General features: G+C 39.6%; 1 protein-coding gene across 1 annotated transcript in view; it reads left to right on the forward strand.

Moving 5' to 3' along the window:
• Window positions 1–21825, forward strand: part of efna5b (ephrin-A5b) — a 93008-nt gene that overhangs the window by 54662 nt on the left and 16521 nt on the right. Inside the window, exon 2 of the mRNA XM_037680981.1 lies at window positions 20042–20334. Coding sequence (XP_037536909.1) covers window positions 20042–20334 — 293 coding nt within the window. The remainder of the gene's footprint in view (window positions 1–20041; window positions 20335–21825) is intronic.

Genomic DNA, 21825 nt, shown 5'->3' on the forward strand with positions numbered 1-21825 from the left:
AGTCTGGAGGTCTGGTTCTGCTCTGGTTCTATGCAGTCCTTGAGCACCGATAACGGGGGCTGAACATTCGGGTGACCAGCGTGGTGGTCCAGTTGAGTGGTCCGAGAGATGCTTCCCACTCAGAAGTCCTCATGGGCTGGCTACCAGCTCTCGAGATTCATCAGTGGGTCTGGAGGTCTGGTTCTGGTCCAGTTCTGCTCCGGTTCTGTGGGTTCCGTGCGACTCTCTACATCCGCTGGGCCCCCCAGTCACTGTAGGCTAATAAGTGCCAAACTTTTCCCGATCAGATCAAAACTTTCACTCTAATATTCCAGTATAAGGCAATGGAGCTTCTAGGTGGGGCACTGTTGGCTTCTGGGAAATGTAGTCCTTATGAGCGGGTACAGTATACAGTATACTTATTGAGAGAAAACTACAAAATGGCATTGCCTGTCTGAAGCATTTTATGTTTTTGTTAACTTTTTAATGTACAGTACTATATCTAGTACTGTCCCAATCACATGAGTAATATTAAAGCTGACAAACATGTGTCTTGTACAATGTTTTTCCCGTGTACAATCTTACTTTGAAAAACCGCGATAGAGCGAATCTGTGAGAGTCAAACGGCGAAGTAGCGAGGGACTACTGTATATAATTATTGCCTTGGATTTTATTCTCTTCATTATTATTTTTTAAATCTAAATCAAAAATGTACTTATTTGGCAGATATTTGTATTACAGAATTAATGCATATCCTACTTCATATATAAAAAAGAAACAACTATGCACTGTGTGGACTCCAAAATATCCAGATGAGTGTGTGAAAACGGTTTAGTGTGTGAGATGATTTGTGTTCAGATTGATCCTCAACACTTGTGGGAGGATTCAGCAGACCCTGCAAAGCCCACGCTGCTGATTTGATATAGACCACCTCTTTGCACAAACAGCTTACACACACTTGACTAATGCCTCAACTGGGACATCTCACCCAGGCATCTGTGCGTCTGTGATGAAGGGGCCCCTGCTGTGCCATGATGGGGACATCAATACCAGGCGGTTTAGGCTTTTGACACATTGCTGGCAGAATGTGGAGAGAAAGCAGCAGGTGGAATGAGATGGACATGAAATGGGCGACAAATGGAAGGAAAAGTGTTGGTCAGAGGGATTACTTTATTGCAAGTATAAATTTGCACCTAAGACATAATATGAGCTGAAATTAAAAAAAAAATGCATGCAAGCTAACATATACAAAGAATGTACTATTTATCATTAAGGTGTTAAATATGACTGAAGTAGTATCCCATGTGAGACAATATGTGGTCTGCATTAGTATTAAGTAATAATCAGACCCTCATTTATCAGGATTAATGGTAGTTTTATTTTACAAGTTGTTCCTGTGCCCAGTCAAGTCAAGGCATGTGTTGAACGTGGAGCATGCAGCGCTGAAGCAGAAGGCCCTGACAGCCAGTTTAGGTCAGGGGATGAGATGAAGGAGACAGCTGGAGAGGAGTTCAGAGATGGATGGACGTAAGGATGGAAGGCATTTTCTAACTGCGCTAACTTTAGACCACACATGTCGGTAAAGCTCCCAAACCTGTCCACGGCGTGTCACCACATGCTTCCAAAACCACCCCCTACACCTTTTGTATATTTATGCGTGTGAATGTTTGCAAACATTTTACTGTTTGCTAACACTAACCGAGGGACATAAATAAACAGTACAAGTCTAATAAATCCCACTTTTGTGTGGAAATTTTCTTTCTCCTATGAAGAGTTTATTGTTCCAATTTCCTGCTCAGTATGACGAGTTCAAAAGTTCGTGAACTCACAGTTGGAAATGTGAAAAGATTGCAGCCTATGCCCATCAAGATGTGACCTACAGACCTCGTTTTAGTGTCAAGACCTGCGGCCTGCCTGGAAAGGGGATTCTAAACTGGGCCAATTAGTTTGAATGAGAATCTAATTTTGGTTGGACAAAAATCAATCAGAATCTCAATTATTAGAAGAGTAATTTGATGAGGAGTGTGTGTGGGTGCCTATATTTACACAAGGAGTTTGGGATCAGTGTGAATGAGGGTTTTAATCTTTAAGTGGTTTAGAAATAATTATTTTTCTTGTTGTGAAGCTCAGAAATAAAAACTGAAATGAAAAAAGACCATTAAATTATCGCAGCAGATTACCACCACTATGCACAGTCCCACATACGTATGCACATACAGTAAGGTCACCCCCTACATGCGCAGTATGCTTGTAGCACTAATCGCCTGTGGCCCAGAACAAAGGCACGCTGAACATCTTTTAGCTTGTTACACTGACAGAGTTCCCGCTCTGTCAAACTGGGTCTTTTAAACAGAGCTGAGTTGGGATCAAAGACAAGGACAGAACTGACTGCTCCCACTTTGCATAGTTTGATCCTGCTTCCTGCAAAAAGAAATGCATTTGGTCTCCTCGGAGGGGAAGTTCTGCCATTCAGGAAAAATATACATTGACAGAGGTTTTCACAAACCATCAAGAAGATTTTGTTCTTTTAGTTTGTACCCAATCTTTTTGGTGAAAGAGGTTACTCTTACAGCTGCTATGGTACAAGATATACTGAACGATAGTAATCAAAATATACAGACATGGCTCCTAAAAAAAATTTGTATAACCGTTTTCTGTTCAATACCTTTATCTACAATATATTCAAAATATGTAATATTTCTGTATGCCAGCTCAGAATAGAGTTTATAAAATACATTAGCCAAACTCGGCTTTAGTAATAGGAACAGTTCCTGCAAAGCAGCCCTATACTGTTTTCTTTCACAGATTTAAGTGCATATATTCGAGCTACAAGCATGAATGCAGTCAGATTTGTGTGTGCATGCACACTAGACTATGCGCAAGCTTATGTCTATTTTACAAAGTGACCTTTCCCGGACCATATAACGCCAGCATTGCCCACTTTAAGACACATAGCCCAAGTGCCCGACACACCACTTAACCCCCTGCCTGGGACCTTGACAGCTTCTCCATGGGAGGCTGACCCCGAAGGTCCTGCAGAATGCTTTGTTCATGCCAAACCCTCATGCACGCAAGTTGCTGCATTAATACGGACTTATATTCTGCCAAAACATGTGTACACATTGGAGGAGCTAAAGAGCTGCATGGCCTTTAAACAGGCATGAGGAATTAACAAAGAGGCCCATGTGTCAACTTCCTGCTGGCAAAATCATTGTCGATCTCCCCAGAGTCACAGCTACTGCTCAGTCTTTTTGACCACCTCGCCATATCCCTCTTCCATTATTTGTCTTTCTCTGGCCCACAAACACTGTGGCAAACACAGAAATATGCTCACATTAGAAAAGTAAGGGTGTTGTACTGTTGCTGGGCAAGAAAACAATTTTGGTTCCCTGTTTGGCGGCATTATTCTGTTATAACTTTAGAAATGTTAAATCAATGAATTACAGTTTGGAACTGTTATTTTAATTAAACAAGCAAAGTAAAGACAATACCTTGAAGGTAAATAAGATCAGTTTTTATATTTTTCTACTTTTAAATGTTTGATGATTGATTATAAACATAACCTGGAGATTAAATGCTAATTAAAATAGCGGTCAGCTACACTAGCATACATACCGGATGATGATGCTGGTGAAGATGATGGTAATGATTGTCTTTGTATGGAAAAATTCCAGTTTCAGGAGTGATGGGGAAAAAAGATTGTTCATATTTGAGAATCTGTCGGGCGGCACAGTGGCACAGTTGGTAGAGCTGAAACTTCTCAATGAGAAGGTTGTAGGTTCAAATCCCGGACCAGGACCTTTCTGGGTGGAGTTTGCATGTTCTCTCCGTGCATGAGTGGATCTTCTCAGAGTACTCCAGTTTCGTCCCACAGACCAAAAACATGCATGTTAGGCTGATTGGTGACTCAAATTTGTCCCTAGGTGTGAATGTTTCTTTGTCTTGTTTGTCTCTATGTGTCCCTGTGATGGACTGGAGACCCATCCTGGGTGTCCCCCGCTTCTTGCACAGTGACCCCGTGACCGAAAAGGAAGAAGCGGGTAAAGATAATGGATGGATGGATGAGAGTCAAATCTCATCAGGAGCCTTTGTTGACATTTTCTTGTGTTGAGTTTGGTTCCACCATATTTCTTAAACCATCTACAGTTCATACTTGTATTTTAAAATCGGCATATGTTTTAGAAAATGTCTCCTCTGAAACTCCACTACTACAATATATATTATTCTCCTGCCATCTCAAAACTTATCATTGAGTTTCAAAGTTGTGTTTGCCCAGAGACTGGCTGCTCCATAGCCTGATGTAATCTGATTTTGAGCATTATGATTGTTCCTACTACTAAAACAAAACAGTACGTAACCACTAAAAATGGAAAATTTCATTTGGCTGTAACAGGCAAGTTGATGGGTATCAACGAATAAAGCTTTATTGTGCAGAACAAATTGTTATCAGATTTCTATACTCTGTCTAGACTGATGCAGATGATAGCAGAAAATTATAACATAATTTGACTAAACTCTTCTTCGCATACCGTGATCTGCTGGCACAAGAATATACTCAAAGAATCATTTGTTAAAGTGGAATAAAACACTTATCATCAGCATCCCTGGGGATAAAATGGAACAAGAAACCATGATAGGGTCCCAGCGTCTCTTTGTCTGTTGAGCAACAGCTGGGTAGTCTTTAGATCGTGTTCTGGTTTCCTCTAATGTACAGCTCCAAAGTTGTACTACATTTCACTCCACAGCCCACTTAAGTTGCCTTAAGACAGTAATTAGTGTAAAAATAAATGGTTGGTATATTCGCTCATTAGATGAACAAGCAAAATCCATTAAATTAAATGCTTACAATGAGCTGAAGTGTGCAGGAGTTGGAGAGAAATAGAATAAAACATTACTTCATGACAAAAGTGGAAAAATCTGCCTTGAGCAAACGTTTGCGATAGAAATCCCAACAAGTTTCGATGAATAGTTTTTAAGTCCATGCAAAGGGTTCTTGGTGCCTAACAAAACATTTCTAAGCATGATTTTATCTAACCAGTCCACCAGGAGCTATTAGGAAAGTATCCAGAGGGAATATAAAGCAAAAACAACTAATGACCCTGAAACTAAAAGCCTTCAGCCAAGAGCAGAAAACCAAAAAGATTAACTAATGGAGAGACAAGTGAACAAAGAAGAGGGTTAACACTAAATAGGTAAAAATATAAATAACTTCATGGGAAACTTGATGGACTTTTGTGATTATAGCTAAATTTGCTGTATGTTTTTTTAAATGTTTTCTCGATCCTCTAATGAAGAGTGTATTTAAAAGCTAAAGTCTACAACAAAAATATCATAAAAATATAAAAACACAATAACTTTTCATTGTTTCTTTGTTGTCTATATAACTACCTTAAATCTGCTGCAACCACAAAGCCTCACACACCTTTTCTGCGAGCACAAACGTACATCAACCCAGCTTGTTCTGTTAGAGCTGTGTAATGTGAAAGTGTTGAGTTTTATGAAAGTATTTGCACATGCTGCACAACATCCTGTCACGGGTCCAGTGTAACCTTTTTGAAAGGCAAAATGTGTGTCTTCTTTCATGTGTTTACATTATAGATGGGCTCAAAAAGATAATTTCAGGGTTTATTAGTGAGAGTTTTTTTTAAATCAGTGCAACCAGATGTTAATTTGAAATTATCTTATTCATTAATGGAGATACATGTTCATCTCTGTGTTCATCCAAGATCAGATTTAAATAAATAATGCAAATAAATAAATACAGCTCATGCTGCTTGATCTTGGTTCTTAATGAGAAAAATACTTTTTTATTTATTTCCTGAGAACTTGTTTGACTGAAAAAAAAAACAAAAAAAACTTTTTTTCCCTAGGAACAATAATAAATTGTAGCATTTTGTGCTGCTTATACAGTACATATGATTTTATATATGAAAGTGTTTTTCATTTTTATTTTAAGATTTTAAAATTTGCCTTTTATTTCTCATAAATTCAATTCAGTTTATTTATATAGCGCCAATTCACAACAAAAAGTTGCCTCAGGGCACTGAACAGAAACATTCACATACATATGCTGGGGAAGATTCTCAGTCATAGAAACGCCAATTAGTAAAAGTTCTCTATCAAAGGAAGCATAAAGAATAATAAATAAAATAAAAATAAAGCCTGAATAAAATCTACACATTTTCAAATCAATTATAGTTTTACTTTAGAAAATCTTTTAGGTGCATTGAGTAATGTGGAGTTCTAAAACATCTAATTTTGAGCACAGTTTCTGCAAACTTTTTATTTTATTTATTTAAACTTTATTTATGGGGAGTGGTGGCGCAGAGGTTACAGAAGATGGGTCTGTGATTGGAAAGTTGCAGGTTCAACTCCCCAGACTGACAACATAAAAATGTGGGTGGAAAGGGTGAAACACCCACACCTGCCTCCACCCTCACTTGCCCCACTCTGGGCCCTTGAGCAAGGCCCTTAACCCCCACATCTGCTCCCAAACAGGTCTCTCTTGAAAATGAATTCTCATGACTCAGTGAGACTACCTGTATAAATAAAGGGTAAAATAAAAAACAAATAAAAATTATACAGGTAGTCTCATCGAGTCACGAGGACTCATTTTCCAGAAATACCTGTTTTGGGAGCAGATGATAGGGGTTAAGGGCCTTGCTCAAGGGCCCAGAGTGGGGCAAATGAGGGTAGAGGCAGATGTGGGTGTTTCATCTTTTCCACCCACATTTTGATGTTGTTGGTCCGGGGAGTCGAACAGGTGTTCATCCTGTTCAAGTTCAAGTTGTGTTTATTTGTCATATGCAAGGTTAACACAAGGTTAACAGTACAATGAAATGCTTAAGATGAGAAAAACTGATTTGACTCGATAAAAATAAATCAAAGAACAAACAAGAAATACTAAAGCATGCAATAAGGGTACAAAAATAAAGTACCAAAAAGTGAAAAATAATTATATTTACAAATATTTACAATATTTATGGCAACCTCAGCTGGGGCAACAACACCACCAGCCTGGTCAAGAAAGCTCATCAGAGACTCTACTTCCTCAGGCGGCTGAGACGAGCTGGTCTGGGAAGCTCAGTCCTCACCTCCTTCTACAGGTGTGCAGTGGAGAGCATCCTGTGCTCCAGCATCAACGTGTGGCATGGAGGCTGCACAGCTGCAGAAAGAAAAGCTCTGCAGAGAGTGGTGAAGGCTGCACAGAAGTCTGTTGGAGTCAGCCTCCCCACCATAACAGACATCTACACTTCTAGATGCAGGAAGAGGGCCACCTGCATCATGTAGGACCCCACTCACCCAGCACACACACCTTTTGCCCCGCTCCCCTCAGGAAAGATGTTAAGGAGCATTAAGTGTAGAACCACTAGACTGAGGAACAGCTTCTACCCTGAGGCTGTTAGACTCGAATCTCTAACCAGAATAATCACTGTGAAAAATCACATCATGTTGCTGCTGATCTGTTTCATGTTGTTGCTGATCTATTTCATATTGCTGCTGATCTGTTTCATGTTGTTGCTGATCTATTTCATGTTGTTGCTGATCTGTTTCATGTTGCTGCTGATCTGTTTCATGTTGTTGCTGATCTATTTCATATTGCTGCTGATCTGTTTCATGTTGTTGCTGATCTATTTCATGTTGCTGCTGATCTGTTTCATGTTGTTGCTGATCTATTTCATGTTGCTGCTGACCTGTTTCATGTTGCTGTATTCGTTCGTGCTCATCTGCTCACACAGACTCATGTTCGTGCTGCTGTTCGGCGTATTGTTTTTTGCTATTAGTGCTTAGTGTATATTTAGTTGATGTTTTTCTTAGTTCATATCTTAGATGTTATTACTGTTTTTATTTTACATTTTATTGTTGGTTGTAACTGGGACCCTGTTTACACAATGTCGTTCCACCACATGTACCACATGTGGTGCGAATGACAATAAAGAATCTCTGACTCTTCCGCTGCCACGGTCCTAAAGAGAGATAGTAAACAACAACATGGTAGAATATAACAGGCCCACCTTCTCTAACCTCTGCTCCACCACTCCCCACAACTCAACATTGTTTTTTCAGTCCACCAACAACTTAAGCTGTTTAAAAGATCATTTTGTTTAATTTAGGTTTTGCACTTGAGACTTTTCTGCTCACAGCAGCTAGTGTACACCTGGGAACATGTGTTGTGTTTACACACATACATCATTCCATCAGCATTAATGGCTGTGACGTTGTGCAGCTTTGTGCTAACTCTGTGTTCACCCAACCTCCTAAAATCTTTTCAAACATTCTTGAAGGTTTGCCATTTTGCAATTCAAACTCAGACCAAGCTTTCAACTCTGGTCCTGTTTGTGTAAGACATCCATCTCTTACTTTCTTAGGAAAACATCACACCACTTAGAGCTGTTTCATTGCTGCCTTTCTGTCCCAGCTGCCAAACACCATCACCATAAAACAATGGCTTATGATTAATGGCCATCACATCTCACCACTCAGTGATACACGGCTATTATTTGATGCTCGCTGTTTGACAATGGAAAACTCACAAGCATCTGCAGGCGAGCACACATCCACTCTGGTCCCAGTAAACATGTCAGTGTGAACAGTATTTACAAAGGGAATGAAGCGAGTTTGGGGCAGCCATGATTCAGAAGAATGGCCCCAGGGCCTGACAGGATGTTGGGAGTGAGTGTCATTTTTTCCTGACTCCCTTGGTGATGAGGGAACACATAAAGAATTCCTTTTACACATCACTCACACGCATTTGTAGCCGATACACACATCAGAGTTGCACACACATAAAAATGGTTGTTTGGCAGAAGTAGAGAGTAGATGAGCTCAGAGGAAGTATCTGTCTTCCTTTTTTGCTCCCTTGTTTTGAACATAAGCTGCAGCGTGCTGATGCAGACAACATCAAACACTTACTGGGGCACTACATCTTGCCATTTCACTCAGCACCACGAGCAGAACAAGAACTTGTCTGTCACTGCTCTTAATTCGCTGTCTCCCTGGGGCAAAATGAGCACTGACAGACATAAATGCCAGAAATGAATTTTGTAAGATCATAGTCAAGGGTGATGATGATGGGAGTGAGGGTGGAAAAAAGAGTGATGGATAATGCAGTAAAGGATGGAAAGAGGGAAAGAAAGGCGAAGGATAGGAGGGATGGAAGTAGATGTAATAGAGAGCTGGAGAAGTGCATGTCCCTGTGTTTATCACTCAGGACAGTATTTCATTCCAGATTGACCACCTGTTCTGAGCCTTGAGGTACGCCATCCATAAAGTTACAACAGATGGACACAATAAAATGAGGCATGACCAGCAGCTCTATACTTATGTGTGTGTGTTGACCCAATACACCAGATAGCTCATATAAATATGAATAAACGTCTACATTCACACATGTTCCAGCCCTCCACCATGTCTTGTAGACAGTAAAATGTGATATTTAATATCCCTGATGTCACCGTGTCTTCTCCCCTAACTCCTCTCAATGTTGTAAACCTATCACCCATTTAGCCATTTAGGAATGTGGCTGTCAACTAATATGAAGTGACAGTCCCACATGCTCTTTCCATGACTGGACTGATCTCGGTTTTTGTTTCTTTACCTCAGCGTTAGAGATATGAGATCATATTAACATCAAATTTCTGATTTTCAATTGTTTACTTTGATTTTATCTAAAACGTCCAAGACTGAGCAAAAAACAACATTTTTGCTGCTCACAATATATTACAAATAAAACCGGTCATAAATAAATATTGTGTAATACAGTGAATATAATAAATATAGTTTATGGTGATACAATTTTCTTTGCCGAGTTTGATCTGTTCAATGCAGTTTTTGAGTTTAAAGCAAATGCCAGGTTATGCATATTTTCTAGCTTTAGAAATGCTGTATCTACTCAAGTTTTTATTACTCGTTTATATTTTAGGCTCAAATGAGAAAAGGTTTGTTAATGAAAAAAATAACTAAATTCTAAAACAACACCTGAATAACTGGGTACTGGAGAAGATTTATTCGGACTTTTTGCTTTTGTTTTTGCTTGGGTCAGTGTGAGAATACTATTAGAAGGATGATTTGAACTGATTAAATACCAATCTATTTTAAAAGCATCATCACATCCAAAAGAAAGAAAAGAAAAGAAAATTCAAAAGATTAAAAGCAGCTCAAAATCCTAAATTAACTGAAGTTTGCACTCTGGTTTTTATATTTCACCACCCAAAACATAACTGAAAACCTGTTGATGGATCTCAAAAAGGTAAGAACGAGAATCGCACCAAAAGTTAAACGATTTTGCAAAGTTGGAAAAAAATCCTTCAACCAACACCTAAATGGCTAAAAGTCTGCCAGCTGCAATAAAAAGCATTTACAAGCAGATATTTCTTAACTGGCGTGTTACATGGTCCACTCTATGAATGCATAGGTGGATGGACCTCCCCCAACTTTGGTAAAACAGAGACCCCCCCCCCCCCCACACACACACACACACACACATAAACACAAAAATAGTAGAAAAGAAAAAAAAAAACATAATAAACAACAGCTCTTATGGGGGAGTGATGGCACGGAGGATAGAAGAGCCAAGCAAGCGATCGGTCAGTTGCCAGTTCAAACCCCTGGACTGACAACAAGGAGACAAATGTGGCAAAGGACCCACACCCTCATATATTAAACAAAATTACACTTGTTAAATCTCCCTGGGGTGGCACGGTGGCACAGTTGGTAGAGCTGCTGCCTCTCAGTGAGAAGGTCGCCTGATCAAATTCCAGCCAGGGGCCTTTCTGGGTGGAGTCTGCTTGTTCTCTTTTCTCCGGGTACTCCGGTTTCTTCCCACAAATCAAAAACATGCATGTTAGGCTGATTGGTGACTCTAAATCGTCCCTACGTGTGAGTGAGAGAGTGAATGGTTGTCTTATTTGTGATATGGGCACCAGTGACCCCCCATCGACCTGAAAAGGAAGAAGCGGGTAAAGAGATAATGGATGGATAGAAGCATAAATCTCCCTGTTTACCCCTTATTCTTCCATCCTTCTTTTTGAGATAAGACTAAAAAACGAGGAGAGGGAATAATAACTTTTCACATGTTAAACTTGATGCCTTGTTGAAATCAGATCTGTTGTACTTGCCTCGGTACTAGATGTCAGATGTTGTCGAGGCGTGCCCAAACTGCGCACAAAGTTTTGTTGTATAATGAAGAATATTGTACTTGTGCATTCCAACAACACCACTCCTAATCGCTTCAATACATCATTTTACTTTTTTGAAATCCGAACATGTTGGACAACATTCAAGCCCTGGTATGGGTGTGTTTGCTGCTATATTTTTTCTGACCCAACACTCTTACCAGTTTATTCTAAGCTATAATGATATGTTACAGAAAGTGCCACTGTTGTTTTTTTGTTTTTTTTGCCAACTAGTCATACAAAAAGAAGAAAAAACTTTTGCATGTCAAGTACAAAAGATGTTTTGCTGTTCGGCGTATTGTTTTTATGCTACTAGTGCTTAGCGTATTTTTAGTTAACGTTTTTCGTAGTTCATATTTCTTAGTTCTTATTACTGTTTTTCTTTTACATTTTATTGTTGGATGGAACTGGGACCCTGTGTACACAATTTCATTCCACCACATGTACAACATGACAAATAAAGAAACTCTGACTCTCTGAACTGACTCTGACAAAATATTAGAAATTTGCAGATCAGGTGAGGAATTTTACAGACAGGATGATCGTGAAGTGGAAACACTTGGAGACGTTCTCAGTTCTTTATCCCTCCTCTTCATTCACTGTTAAATTCCTCTGTCATCAGTTATAACAAGATACATTTCTGTCTGAAAAGCCACGGCTGTTTCTCACCACTGTGACAAACTGCAACAGGTTCTTTCTCTCTCTTTCTCTTCTTTCCCTCTGTCTCTATCTGTCTGTCATTTTGTTCTTTCTTTTGACTCTCCCTCTTTTCATGCTAGGAGCAAGACCAATCATCTGCAATTAGACAACTGTGCAAATTATACTGAGAAGTGTTTGCGATGTGCGCTTGTGGCTTATGTGTTGAAAGGTCCTGAAAAGGCTTTTTGCATGTGAACGTTAGTCAGGGTTCAGTTGGAGTTCATCTCCTCTTGGCTAAACATATTTTCCCTCTGGACCAAAAGCAACAAATGATCCCTCATCTTCACAGCATGCACATAAACCCCCCACCACCATCACACATTCGATGTCGAGAAAAAAATTACAAGTTTAGCGGAGTTATAAAACTGACTTGCCTTTTTTAAGGTCAGCTAGATTTCTAGTTTCTATAGGTGACAGTGATTTGATTTATCAGACAGCAGAACGTTGCCTGAGGACATTACACTTAAAAATATATCAGATGTCTGAAATTCAACAAGGGGGAAGGAGAAATACTGTAAACACATCTGATTTAGGGTCATAAGCTGGATTGGAAAGTGCAAGAAACTCAAGAAGGAAGAAAAACAAGAAAATAGAGAATGAAAGTAAACGCACCGTTATGATATTTTATTCTGAGGAAGCTGGGCTTTGACTTTTCTATGCAAGCAGCCGTAGGCCGTGTTTAACCAGCTTAGATCTGACGTATTTTTGTCAAACTCTAAATAACACGAGGCAGCAAAGTTTCAGGCATCTGGATTTACAGAAATAGTCAACAGCTCTTACAGCAATTTTTGTTAGTGATCCCTCTGAGCGGTGGTATTTACAGTGATACTGTGCCAGGGCAGCACACAGTGAAGTTTCCATTCTCCACCTCTATTGAATCTCACTTATTCAACTGGTTAGATGACTCGAATTACTTTCTTTCTGCCTCTGCCTGCTGCTGAGCTCTTGCTCTTTAACTCCGCTCTCTTTCTCTTTCACTCGGGTTATCTGTCTCTCCCTGTCCTCCCTGCTCTCTGTCTGCAACCTCTGATGTGCAGCTTAGAGAAGTGGCTGATGGGACTGCATGGTGTACAGTGTGTGAGCACAGGGCCCGAGTGTGCATATGCAGTTGTGTGTGTATATTTGTCTCTGCGAGTGAGTGCGTGTACCCCAATGTGAGCACTGCAATGTCACTGGGCTGTGTAATTGAAATGGAAATGAGCCAATCAGCAGCTGCAGTGGTGTGCCACCTTTTGCTGCATTCACTTCACCGTTCCAGCTTTGCCAAACTCACTCCTTCAGTTTGACACTGTGCAGTGTGAGTGTTCTGGCAGTAACCTGCCCCTCAATCGGAACCCACGGTTCTGGAGAGGTGGTAATAAAGATGTCGTCCCTACGTCTGACTGACACACGTGCCCACGCTCCGTGTCCAGTTGATTTCCCCAGCTTTGTGTTGTGACCCACCGCTTATTGGGCCAGTTATGGCATAACAAAGACATGTAATTATCACCATTTGACAATTAGCCTCCCATCCAAGTTTGCTCCCTAATTACCTATTTAACTGCTCAAAGGCATCTGCTGTCAATCTCTGCTGCTGCAGTTTCTTACAAGAACGCAGAAAGAAAATCTGGTGCCAGAAGTGCTGTAAAGCACAAGGGTGGGATCGTGGTTACATGTGTGTGTGTGTGTGTGTGAGTGTGTGTGTGTGTGTGTGTGTAGCATTAATGGTGAGGAGCAAGTAACTTAGCACCAACTTTAGATGGATTTTAAAATATTTGAATCAGCTGTTTTTAATATAAAACAGGTTTCTCATATGCACTAAAACCCCAACATTTTATAGATAAAACTCAGAGGAGCTGTATTTGAGAACAGACATTTCAAAATAAATTGTACAATGATTAGATGGATGGGATCATTGTGTGATCAGTTGTTGGTTTGTGTGACCTCACCCTCAGTAAAGCCTTTCCTTGTCTCCATCTTGGGTTTGCAGCTGCCCTGGGAACGTATATACTGGTTAACTCACTACTTAAAGATATCTATTGTTATGAGCAGGACTAAGGGGGGTTTATATGATCTCATCTGCAAATGGACAAATGGAGCTGGAGACAAAAACACTTTTCAGACCATATTTCAAATATGTTTGTACCCCAATGTAGATCAGTAGATGGTTTATAAGAATTTGTTTACATTGTAGCACAAATAGACCAACCAGGAGTCAACGGTTGGTCTATTTGTCTATTTGTGATATAAAGAGATCAACCAGGATTCAACGGTTGTTTTGTCATTTTCATGTTGGTTTATCATTTTTGTTTAGGAGATTGGTATGTTTAAAGCAGGCAATATCTGGGAAGCATGTAGGTTGATGATGCTTCAAACCACTCAGAATATTTGGTGATTTTTCTGCATCATATGAAAACTTTAAAACTGTAACTTATGAAGGTTTAGTCCGTTTAACTGTCCAAATTCTTAGACGAAATTAGGAGATTCTCTGTTGGTTATGACCATATTATAGACCAGTTGCAATCTCAACATAGTTTTTGTACTTCCTGCTATTCTTTGCCCAAAATACATAATAATAGTGATGAGCAACATTGGAAACAGCCAGTTCTAATCTGTTTACTGCACATGTCAAAGGGCAACTTTGACAACATCTGATCTTGTTTCACTGGACTTATGCAACACAAAAATACAAACACTGTTTTTTAAAATTATTTTAATGCTCCAAAGCTGAGTCATGTGTGTTGATCATGTATCACTCACTGCAATGAAAAGTGGGCAATGATGTAATTTCTGTTTGTGTATTTGTGCATGTGTTTGTCCTTTAGCAAAATATCTCATTAACTATAATTTTTTGAAACTCTCTGAAAGTATTAATGGCTCTACATCTACATCATTTGATTACCGGTACCTTATGGAGTTGATCTGTTTAAAAAAGGCTGTGGTAGGTGCTTGAGCAGCTAGATCTTTGTTCAGAGCTTTGGCATGTAGGGGGATTCCTGCATGATGTGAAATCCCTTCAGAACTGCTATTTCTTCAGTTAAGACTCATTTCGTGGATTTTAACCTCAAACATTCCTTTTGCTTACTTACTTTTTGGATAAATCTGGCAAATTTTATGCCACAAACAGCTATTTAACAAACTCAACTCAGAACATTCTACATGTCTGCATTTTAAACATGGGTTCAGGGGGAGAGAGTCCCTTAGCATTATTTTATGGCATATAATTATATTTCATTAAATGTCTAATTTTGTTTTAAACATAAATTGGCATACTTAGTTTTTTTATGAGCTTTATTTTTAGTGTAACAGGTTGAAACTAAATTGGAAAATATATTCTAAAGACTCCCCACACCACATTACTGCCTTGCACATTGCAGAGGACGTGCTGCAGCTTTCATTTACATACTTTGGTTCAGTTGATCCTCCCGTATCTTTGCATACTCTCTCTTCTGTTGACCTCAGTATTACTGCTCTGTCTTTCCTGGATTTCTGGAAAGCCTGGATTTACTTTTCGCTGGTGCATAATGTCTCAGTGCTTGTATATGGAACACAGTGGCTCATGTATGTTTAGAAAACACATGTCCACATTGTGGTGAAGAACACTTTCCTCACTGTGCTAAAAAGCGCAGCTTGTTTATGCCGATTATATCGAACATATCTACAAACAAGACATCAGTTGCACCTGAAACTCCCACATTAGGCCCGTAATAACAGGTTTTTATGGGGACATAAAGGCAGTGCAACAAAATATAAGGCTCTAAATGGACTTGGCGAAACACAAGTCATGTCATGTTCATAGAGTTTGAGTGACATCTCTTTGAATGATAAATGACACCTGCAGATATTTTCTCTGGGTGTCTGGTAATCAAATCTGCAGTTGTTACTAGTTTTGCCTTTTTTTTGTATTTTGTCTTCTCTTTCAGAACCAGATCCTCTTTTGTCTCCCACTGTCTGTTTCTCACCCTGACTATCTTCCTCACTCTGTGCCATTAGCAGCCCCTGTCTGTCTCGCTGCTGCTCCTTTGCCTATGTGCCAGTGAGCTCGGTCAGCTGACAAGACAAACCCAATATCTGAGTGTGTATGCTTGTCAGGTGTGTGCACGATGCGTTTTCGCTGCATAAATGTGTATATGAATGTGTGTGTGTTTGTGAGGCATGTTACAAATGCCTGTCCTGTCTCTTTTTATGAGCTCACTCACCCAAACATCCTCTGGCTCATTTGCAGTCAGGGCCACAAGCCACTATTCTGCCTGCTGAGGCACGGAGAGAAGGGCAGCTTAAACATTGCACAAAGACACACATACACACACACGCACATATGCACGCACAGAAGCCGGTACGAGCAGATGAGAGGATGTGACCATCAAATCAGTGACATTTTAAAGCAGTAAGAGATGTGAGACTCTTCCTGGACCTCCACAGACATGTTTTAAAGGAAATGTTACAGATGAGCTCCCCCGTGCCTCGGCTGTAAACATCCTTACACTGGTATTTACCTTACACGGGTAAACACAGAAAAACTACTTTTCATGCTAGCTCATGCTCACCCAGATACACAGACGCACATCAATATACAGGACAGAGCTCCACGGACTCACATGGTCACCTTAACAAAAAATGGCTTGGCTAAATTATTTGCGTGTTACAATTAAACATTTTATTATTTAACGAAAACATGCAGCTGAAGTGACAAAGGCGCCAAAACCATATTTTTGCTCAAACTGCTGTTTGATCTCCAACCCAAAAGGCCCTGTTTGAATTTTGATTCTCTGCACCTCCAGCTCTCAGTGAGCTGCAGCTCACATCCAGTTTAGTTTCATGCCGTCTGTGTGACTTAAATCTTGTTTTTAGCACCAACAAAATGAAACTTGTCATGTACTGTAATGAAAAAGTTAGGCCACTAAGTCCTCTATCTGTTACTGTTCAGGGCTCTGTTATTGAGTCTATGTTTTACCAGCTTCTATTACAAATATCTTGGGATTTTTAATAGAAGATGTTTCATCTTGCACCTTCACTATGCATCCAGTGACTACAGTGAACCACAGTTTTTTTTAGTTTCTCATTCTAGGGTTTTAAAAAATTTGTTTCACAGCTTAGAATCAAATTAGCTGATCTTGTTGAAGGAAACTAAAGCAAATTTGAACCATTTAGAAAGGTGTGTACTTCAGGATCTGCATGTATTTGCTTGTTTAGTTGTTATTTTCTGGCAATTAACGCAGAAAATGATCTTGTATTGTGTCAGTGTGTAGTTGTTTTATAACTGTCCTGATGCATGCGCAGTAATCCAGGTAGATACATCTAATAAGGTTGAGTCAGGTCCTCTGGTCTGATTCTTCTTTGCAGAAATATTTCATCTTTTATCCAAAATACTTCAGACTTAAACTTAGACAGAAGAAGAATTTTTGATAAAAGACGAAACGTTTCAGCAAATAATAATCCGTCCAGAGGACCTGACTCAACCTTGTTAGATTGTTTTATAACTATTTTTATTATAGTTTTGTTCTCCTAAAAATATATATATTTTGTTTTCCATGATGTTGTTTCCCGTTTGGGAAGTTAGTGTAAACTGGTCAAAGTGCAGGTTGAAGAAAATTTAGCAGGAGAGTCATATTCAGTGCACATGCATTGTTGAAAATTAATTCTAGTGACAGAATTGTACCTTCTTGCTGAATGAAACAACACACATGTAGAGCATGAAATGAAAAACGAACTTGGTAGAAGAACTAAATAAAGGACAAAAAAACAATATTTTTTGTAATAATGCACGTTACAACCCAGACCAGCCGGGAAGGTAACATTAAAAACCCAGATGAAAACAGGTTTAAAAAATGAAATGCGATTTATTATCCAGGCAGTTAAGATTTATCAAACTGAACAAAAAGAGGGTACTTTTTAAAGCACTAATTAACATCAGTTATGACTTACAAATATAACTTTTAACTAAAGTTATCTACCAACAAAGAAAAGTCAACTTTGTTAAATTGTTTTTTACAAAACTCTACAAAATTACACAACCTTGAGTATCAAACTTAAGTAGGACAATTAAATGCTACAACTGTTTTAAACAAACAATCAAAAAGCAAAGCTTTGAAACTTAATCCAAAATCATTCAAAAGTTCAAACAAGGCTTCTCATAAGTAAGACGTCTGAGCCTGCCTACAGAAACCTACAAGAACACACAAAGACAGACCTCAAAACCAAACTCTTGGCTGTAAACTTTTCAACTAGACCTGCAGAATAAAACTAAACCAAGACACCTGTACACAGCAGGAGCTGCTCAGACCACATCGCAGCTGCCCTGATTGGCAGGAGAGCTGGACTTAAACAGCAAACCTCTTCTGTGGTTGGAGGAGCAGGAGGTGAAGAAGCAACCAGGATGCAGGAAGACGTCCGCTGGGAGGAGTCAGGAGAGGCCAGTCAATCTGATGGGTTACTGCGCAGCTGCGCCTGCAAATCATCTACAACTGCACAGTGTCACTCAAAACCAACGGCCATAACAACGCAGAATCGATTTTCTACAGGATATAAAGCTGTTCAAAACATTTAATACAAATCTCCTTTATCCACCGTTCAACAAAGCTGTCCTTTCATTTAGCTAAACATTTCAAAGACTTGAACATTTGATGAAGAAAGGTTTGCATGCTGCTGAAGAATTGCAGCTCTTCAACTCTAGTCTTTAGTGCAGCACTAATTTTTCCATTCATGTTTTGTCCTTTATGTGTTCAGATTCTCAAAGTGCCTTTCTTGTTAAAAACAATGACAGATTAAAAAAAAAAAAGGTATATTTTAAAAAACTCAGGCAACATTGTCTTTCATCACCACTAATGATCAGATCTCAGTTATAGATTTTCTTGGCTTTGGACAAAGTGAGCAGCAATAATCAGCAGTTTTTATAGATCTGGGAACTTTATGGTTGACATCCTCGCTGTTTTTTGACTGTGCTTCATTGGAGTCATGCTGATCAAGTTAAGAAAACTAAAACATACTCTTTTATTCCAACATTTGGAATAAACATTTGGACAGTTTCTTTTTTTGTGCTGAAACGTTTTGCCTTCGATCCAGAAGGCTTCGTCAGTCAAGGAAACACACAACAAAACTGATTCTTCCCCCAACAGCTTACTCCAAAGTGGAACATGATTGGATGAGTGGGACATTATTGAACATGGACTTTGTTGTTTTCAACCAGTTTGACACAACTGTCAACAACGAAGAGGGCCGGCAATGGAGGAGGGGCGTGACCATCTTAGCACTAACATAACTGGAACAAACGTTCCACTTTGGAGTAAGCTGTTGGGGGAAGAATCAGTTTTGTTGTGTGTTTCCTTGACTGATGAAGCCTTCTGGATGGAAGGCGAAACGTTTCAGCACAAAAAAAGAAACTGTCCAGATGACCTGACTGAAAAATGTTGGATTGTATACCTGGATTATTGAGCATGGACTTTGTTATACTCTTTTATTGTTAACTTCTGCCAAACTTAGAGGCTCAGCTCATACTATAAATCAAAACTCAGAAATTGCTTTCTAATTTTAGAAAATGTTCACATGTGAGACATTTATATGTTGGGCAACAGTGAAGAAACTAGGTGTGTGAGTGTGTGTGTGCATGTGGTGACTGTGTGTGGCCTTTGATAAAAATCCCTGTATGGATTTCAGCCCATTGACCCTCTGCAGCCTGTTCTAGATCATTGCAGCTGTAAAGATGCTTCACTGCACAGCCCTCAGAGACAGCCAGGTCCCGTATGTTTCCTATGGTGACATTTACTGTCCGTCCATCCTGCAATCCTGTATCCGTCTGGCCATTTCTACTTTAAGCTCACACTTTTTGGTGGAGAACTCCTAGAATAAACATATTATTTTACTTGGTAAAACAAGCTTAAAACTTTTTTTTTTTTTTTTTTAAGTGTACTTTCTCAAATCTAAACACAACAGTTTTCTACTATTTCAGAAATATGTGTCAGTATGTGTTAAATATCTGTTGCAGGGGAAGATTTATGGAAAATATTAATTCATGCACATTTTTTCCAACGAGAGGATGAATGTGCTTGTGAATTTCCACAAAATGCTGTTTTTTTGTGTAGATTCTAAGTCCAAATAAACCTTTATAAGTAATAAATGAAGGCACTGGTAATTATTCAAAACACAAAAAAATGTTAATGTAACTTTTAAGAACATGTAGGAGATTAACCTTCTTGCCTCTTTCATTCATCCAGGTTCCATCGTGGCGACTACCATATTGACGTGTGCATAAATGACTACCTGGATGTCTACTGCCCTCATTATGAAGACTCCGTGCCTGAGGAGCGGACAGAGCGCTATGTCCTCTACATGGTCAACTACGATGGCTACAGCACATGCGACCACACCGCCAAGGGCTTTAAGCGCTGGGAGTGCAACAGACCGCACTCCCCAAACGGACCGCTGAAGTTTTCAGAGAAGTTTCAGCTCTTCACTCCCTTCTCCTTGGGCTTTGAATTCAGACCAGGCAGAGAGTACTACTACATCTGTGAGTACCTTATGTCCTACAACACATGAATTATTTACAGATTAATTAAAAAATGCAACATTGTTAATAGGGTTAATGGCAATCATAATCCAAAAAAAGCTGCTTGTGACTAACATGTCAATGAAAAGACTAATTGCATCATAAAAAAAAAAAAGTTATTTTTTCTTTCCGGATAAAAACATGTAGTTATTTGAGAATAATTGCAATTGAAAATTATTCCATAAAATCCTTTAAATCAATTATGGCTCAGCAAGGTGGCACTTCCAGGATGTTAGATGAGAAAAATAGTCTTGTCTTGATCCTATAATGATTTCAATTTTTACGGTTTGATAACACGTACAGTAACACATTTATGGGGGGAGTGGTGGTGCAGAGGTTAGAGAAGGTGGGCTTGTGATCGGAAGATTGCCGGTTCAAGCCCCGGTACCGACAACATAAAAAAAAAATGTGGACAGGGTAGGTGAAGCACCCACACCTGCCCCCATCCTCATTCGCCCCACCCTGGGCCCGTGAGCAAGGCCCTTAACCCCCCCATCTGCTCCCTAAACAGGTCTCTCTTGAAAATGAGTTCTCATGGCTCAATGAGACTACCTGGATAAATAAAGGATAAATGAAACATTTAAACGTGTGTCGTTTAATGTATAGTCTCTCTCTCTCTCTCTCTCTCTCTCTCTCTCTCTCTCTATATATATATATATGTATATATATATATATATATACACATTATTATTATTAGATGGTCCCTCGACACTTTGCAGTTTGACTTTGACAGACTCACTTTTTCATGGATTTTCAACGTAAGATTGTACAAGACACACGATTGGCGATGGGGAAAGACAGACCCCACTCCGCTCCCTCCTTTCTCTTTCTGAGGCTGTCTGTCACAGCAGAGCAGAAACATGTGGCAGACAGTCTCAGAATGAGAAAAGAGAGGGTGGGGGTGGGGTCTGCCTTTCCCCATTGCCACTGTTCAGGGAGCAGGAATGAACAGATCAGATGAAGAAATGTACGATATCGGGAAAAAAAATGCTTTGGTGGAAAAATAAGAGTGAATCAGTTAAAAAAAGAGAGTGGCTGAGTGCGGCTCACCCAGTTATAAGACAGAACCCCCCGCACCCTCCTTTCTCTTTCTGAGGCTGTCTGTCACAGCCTGTTGCGTGTCTCTACCCTGCTGTGACAGACAGCCTCAGAAAGAGAAAGGAGGGGCAGGGACGGGGTTTGTCTTTCCCCATCGCCAATCGTGTGTCGTGTACAATTGTACTTTGAAAACCCGAGTAAGAGTGAGTCTGTGAAAATAGAACCATGAAGTATCGAAGAACTTCTGTGTATAAGCGCCCAAAAGCCTCCCGGGCGCTTTCAATAGCTGCCCACTGCACCACCTGGTGGTGGATGGGTTAAATGCAGAGACTAATTTCGCCATTGTATGGAAACATACAGTGCTGACATTGTGATGACATTATATATATATATATATATATATATATATATATA

Source organism: Nematolebias whitei, chromosome 8, assembly GCF_014905685.2.
Source record: "Nematolebias whitei isolate Nwh7 chromosome 8, NemWhi1, whole genome shotgun sequence".
NCBI classification, from domain to species: domain Eukaryota; kingdom Metazoa; phylum Chordata; class Actinopteri; order Cyprinodontiformes; family Rivulidae; genus Nematolebias; species Nematolebias whitei.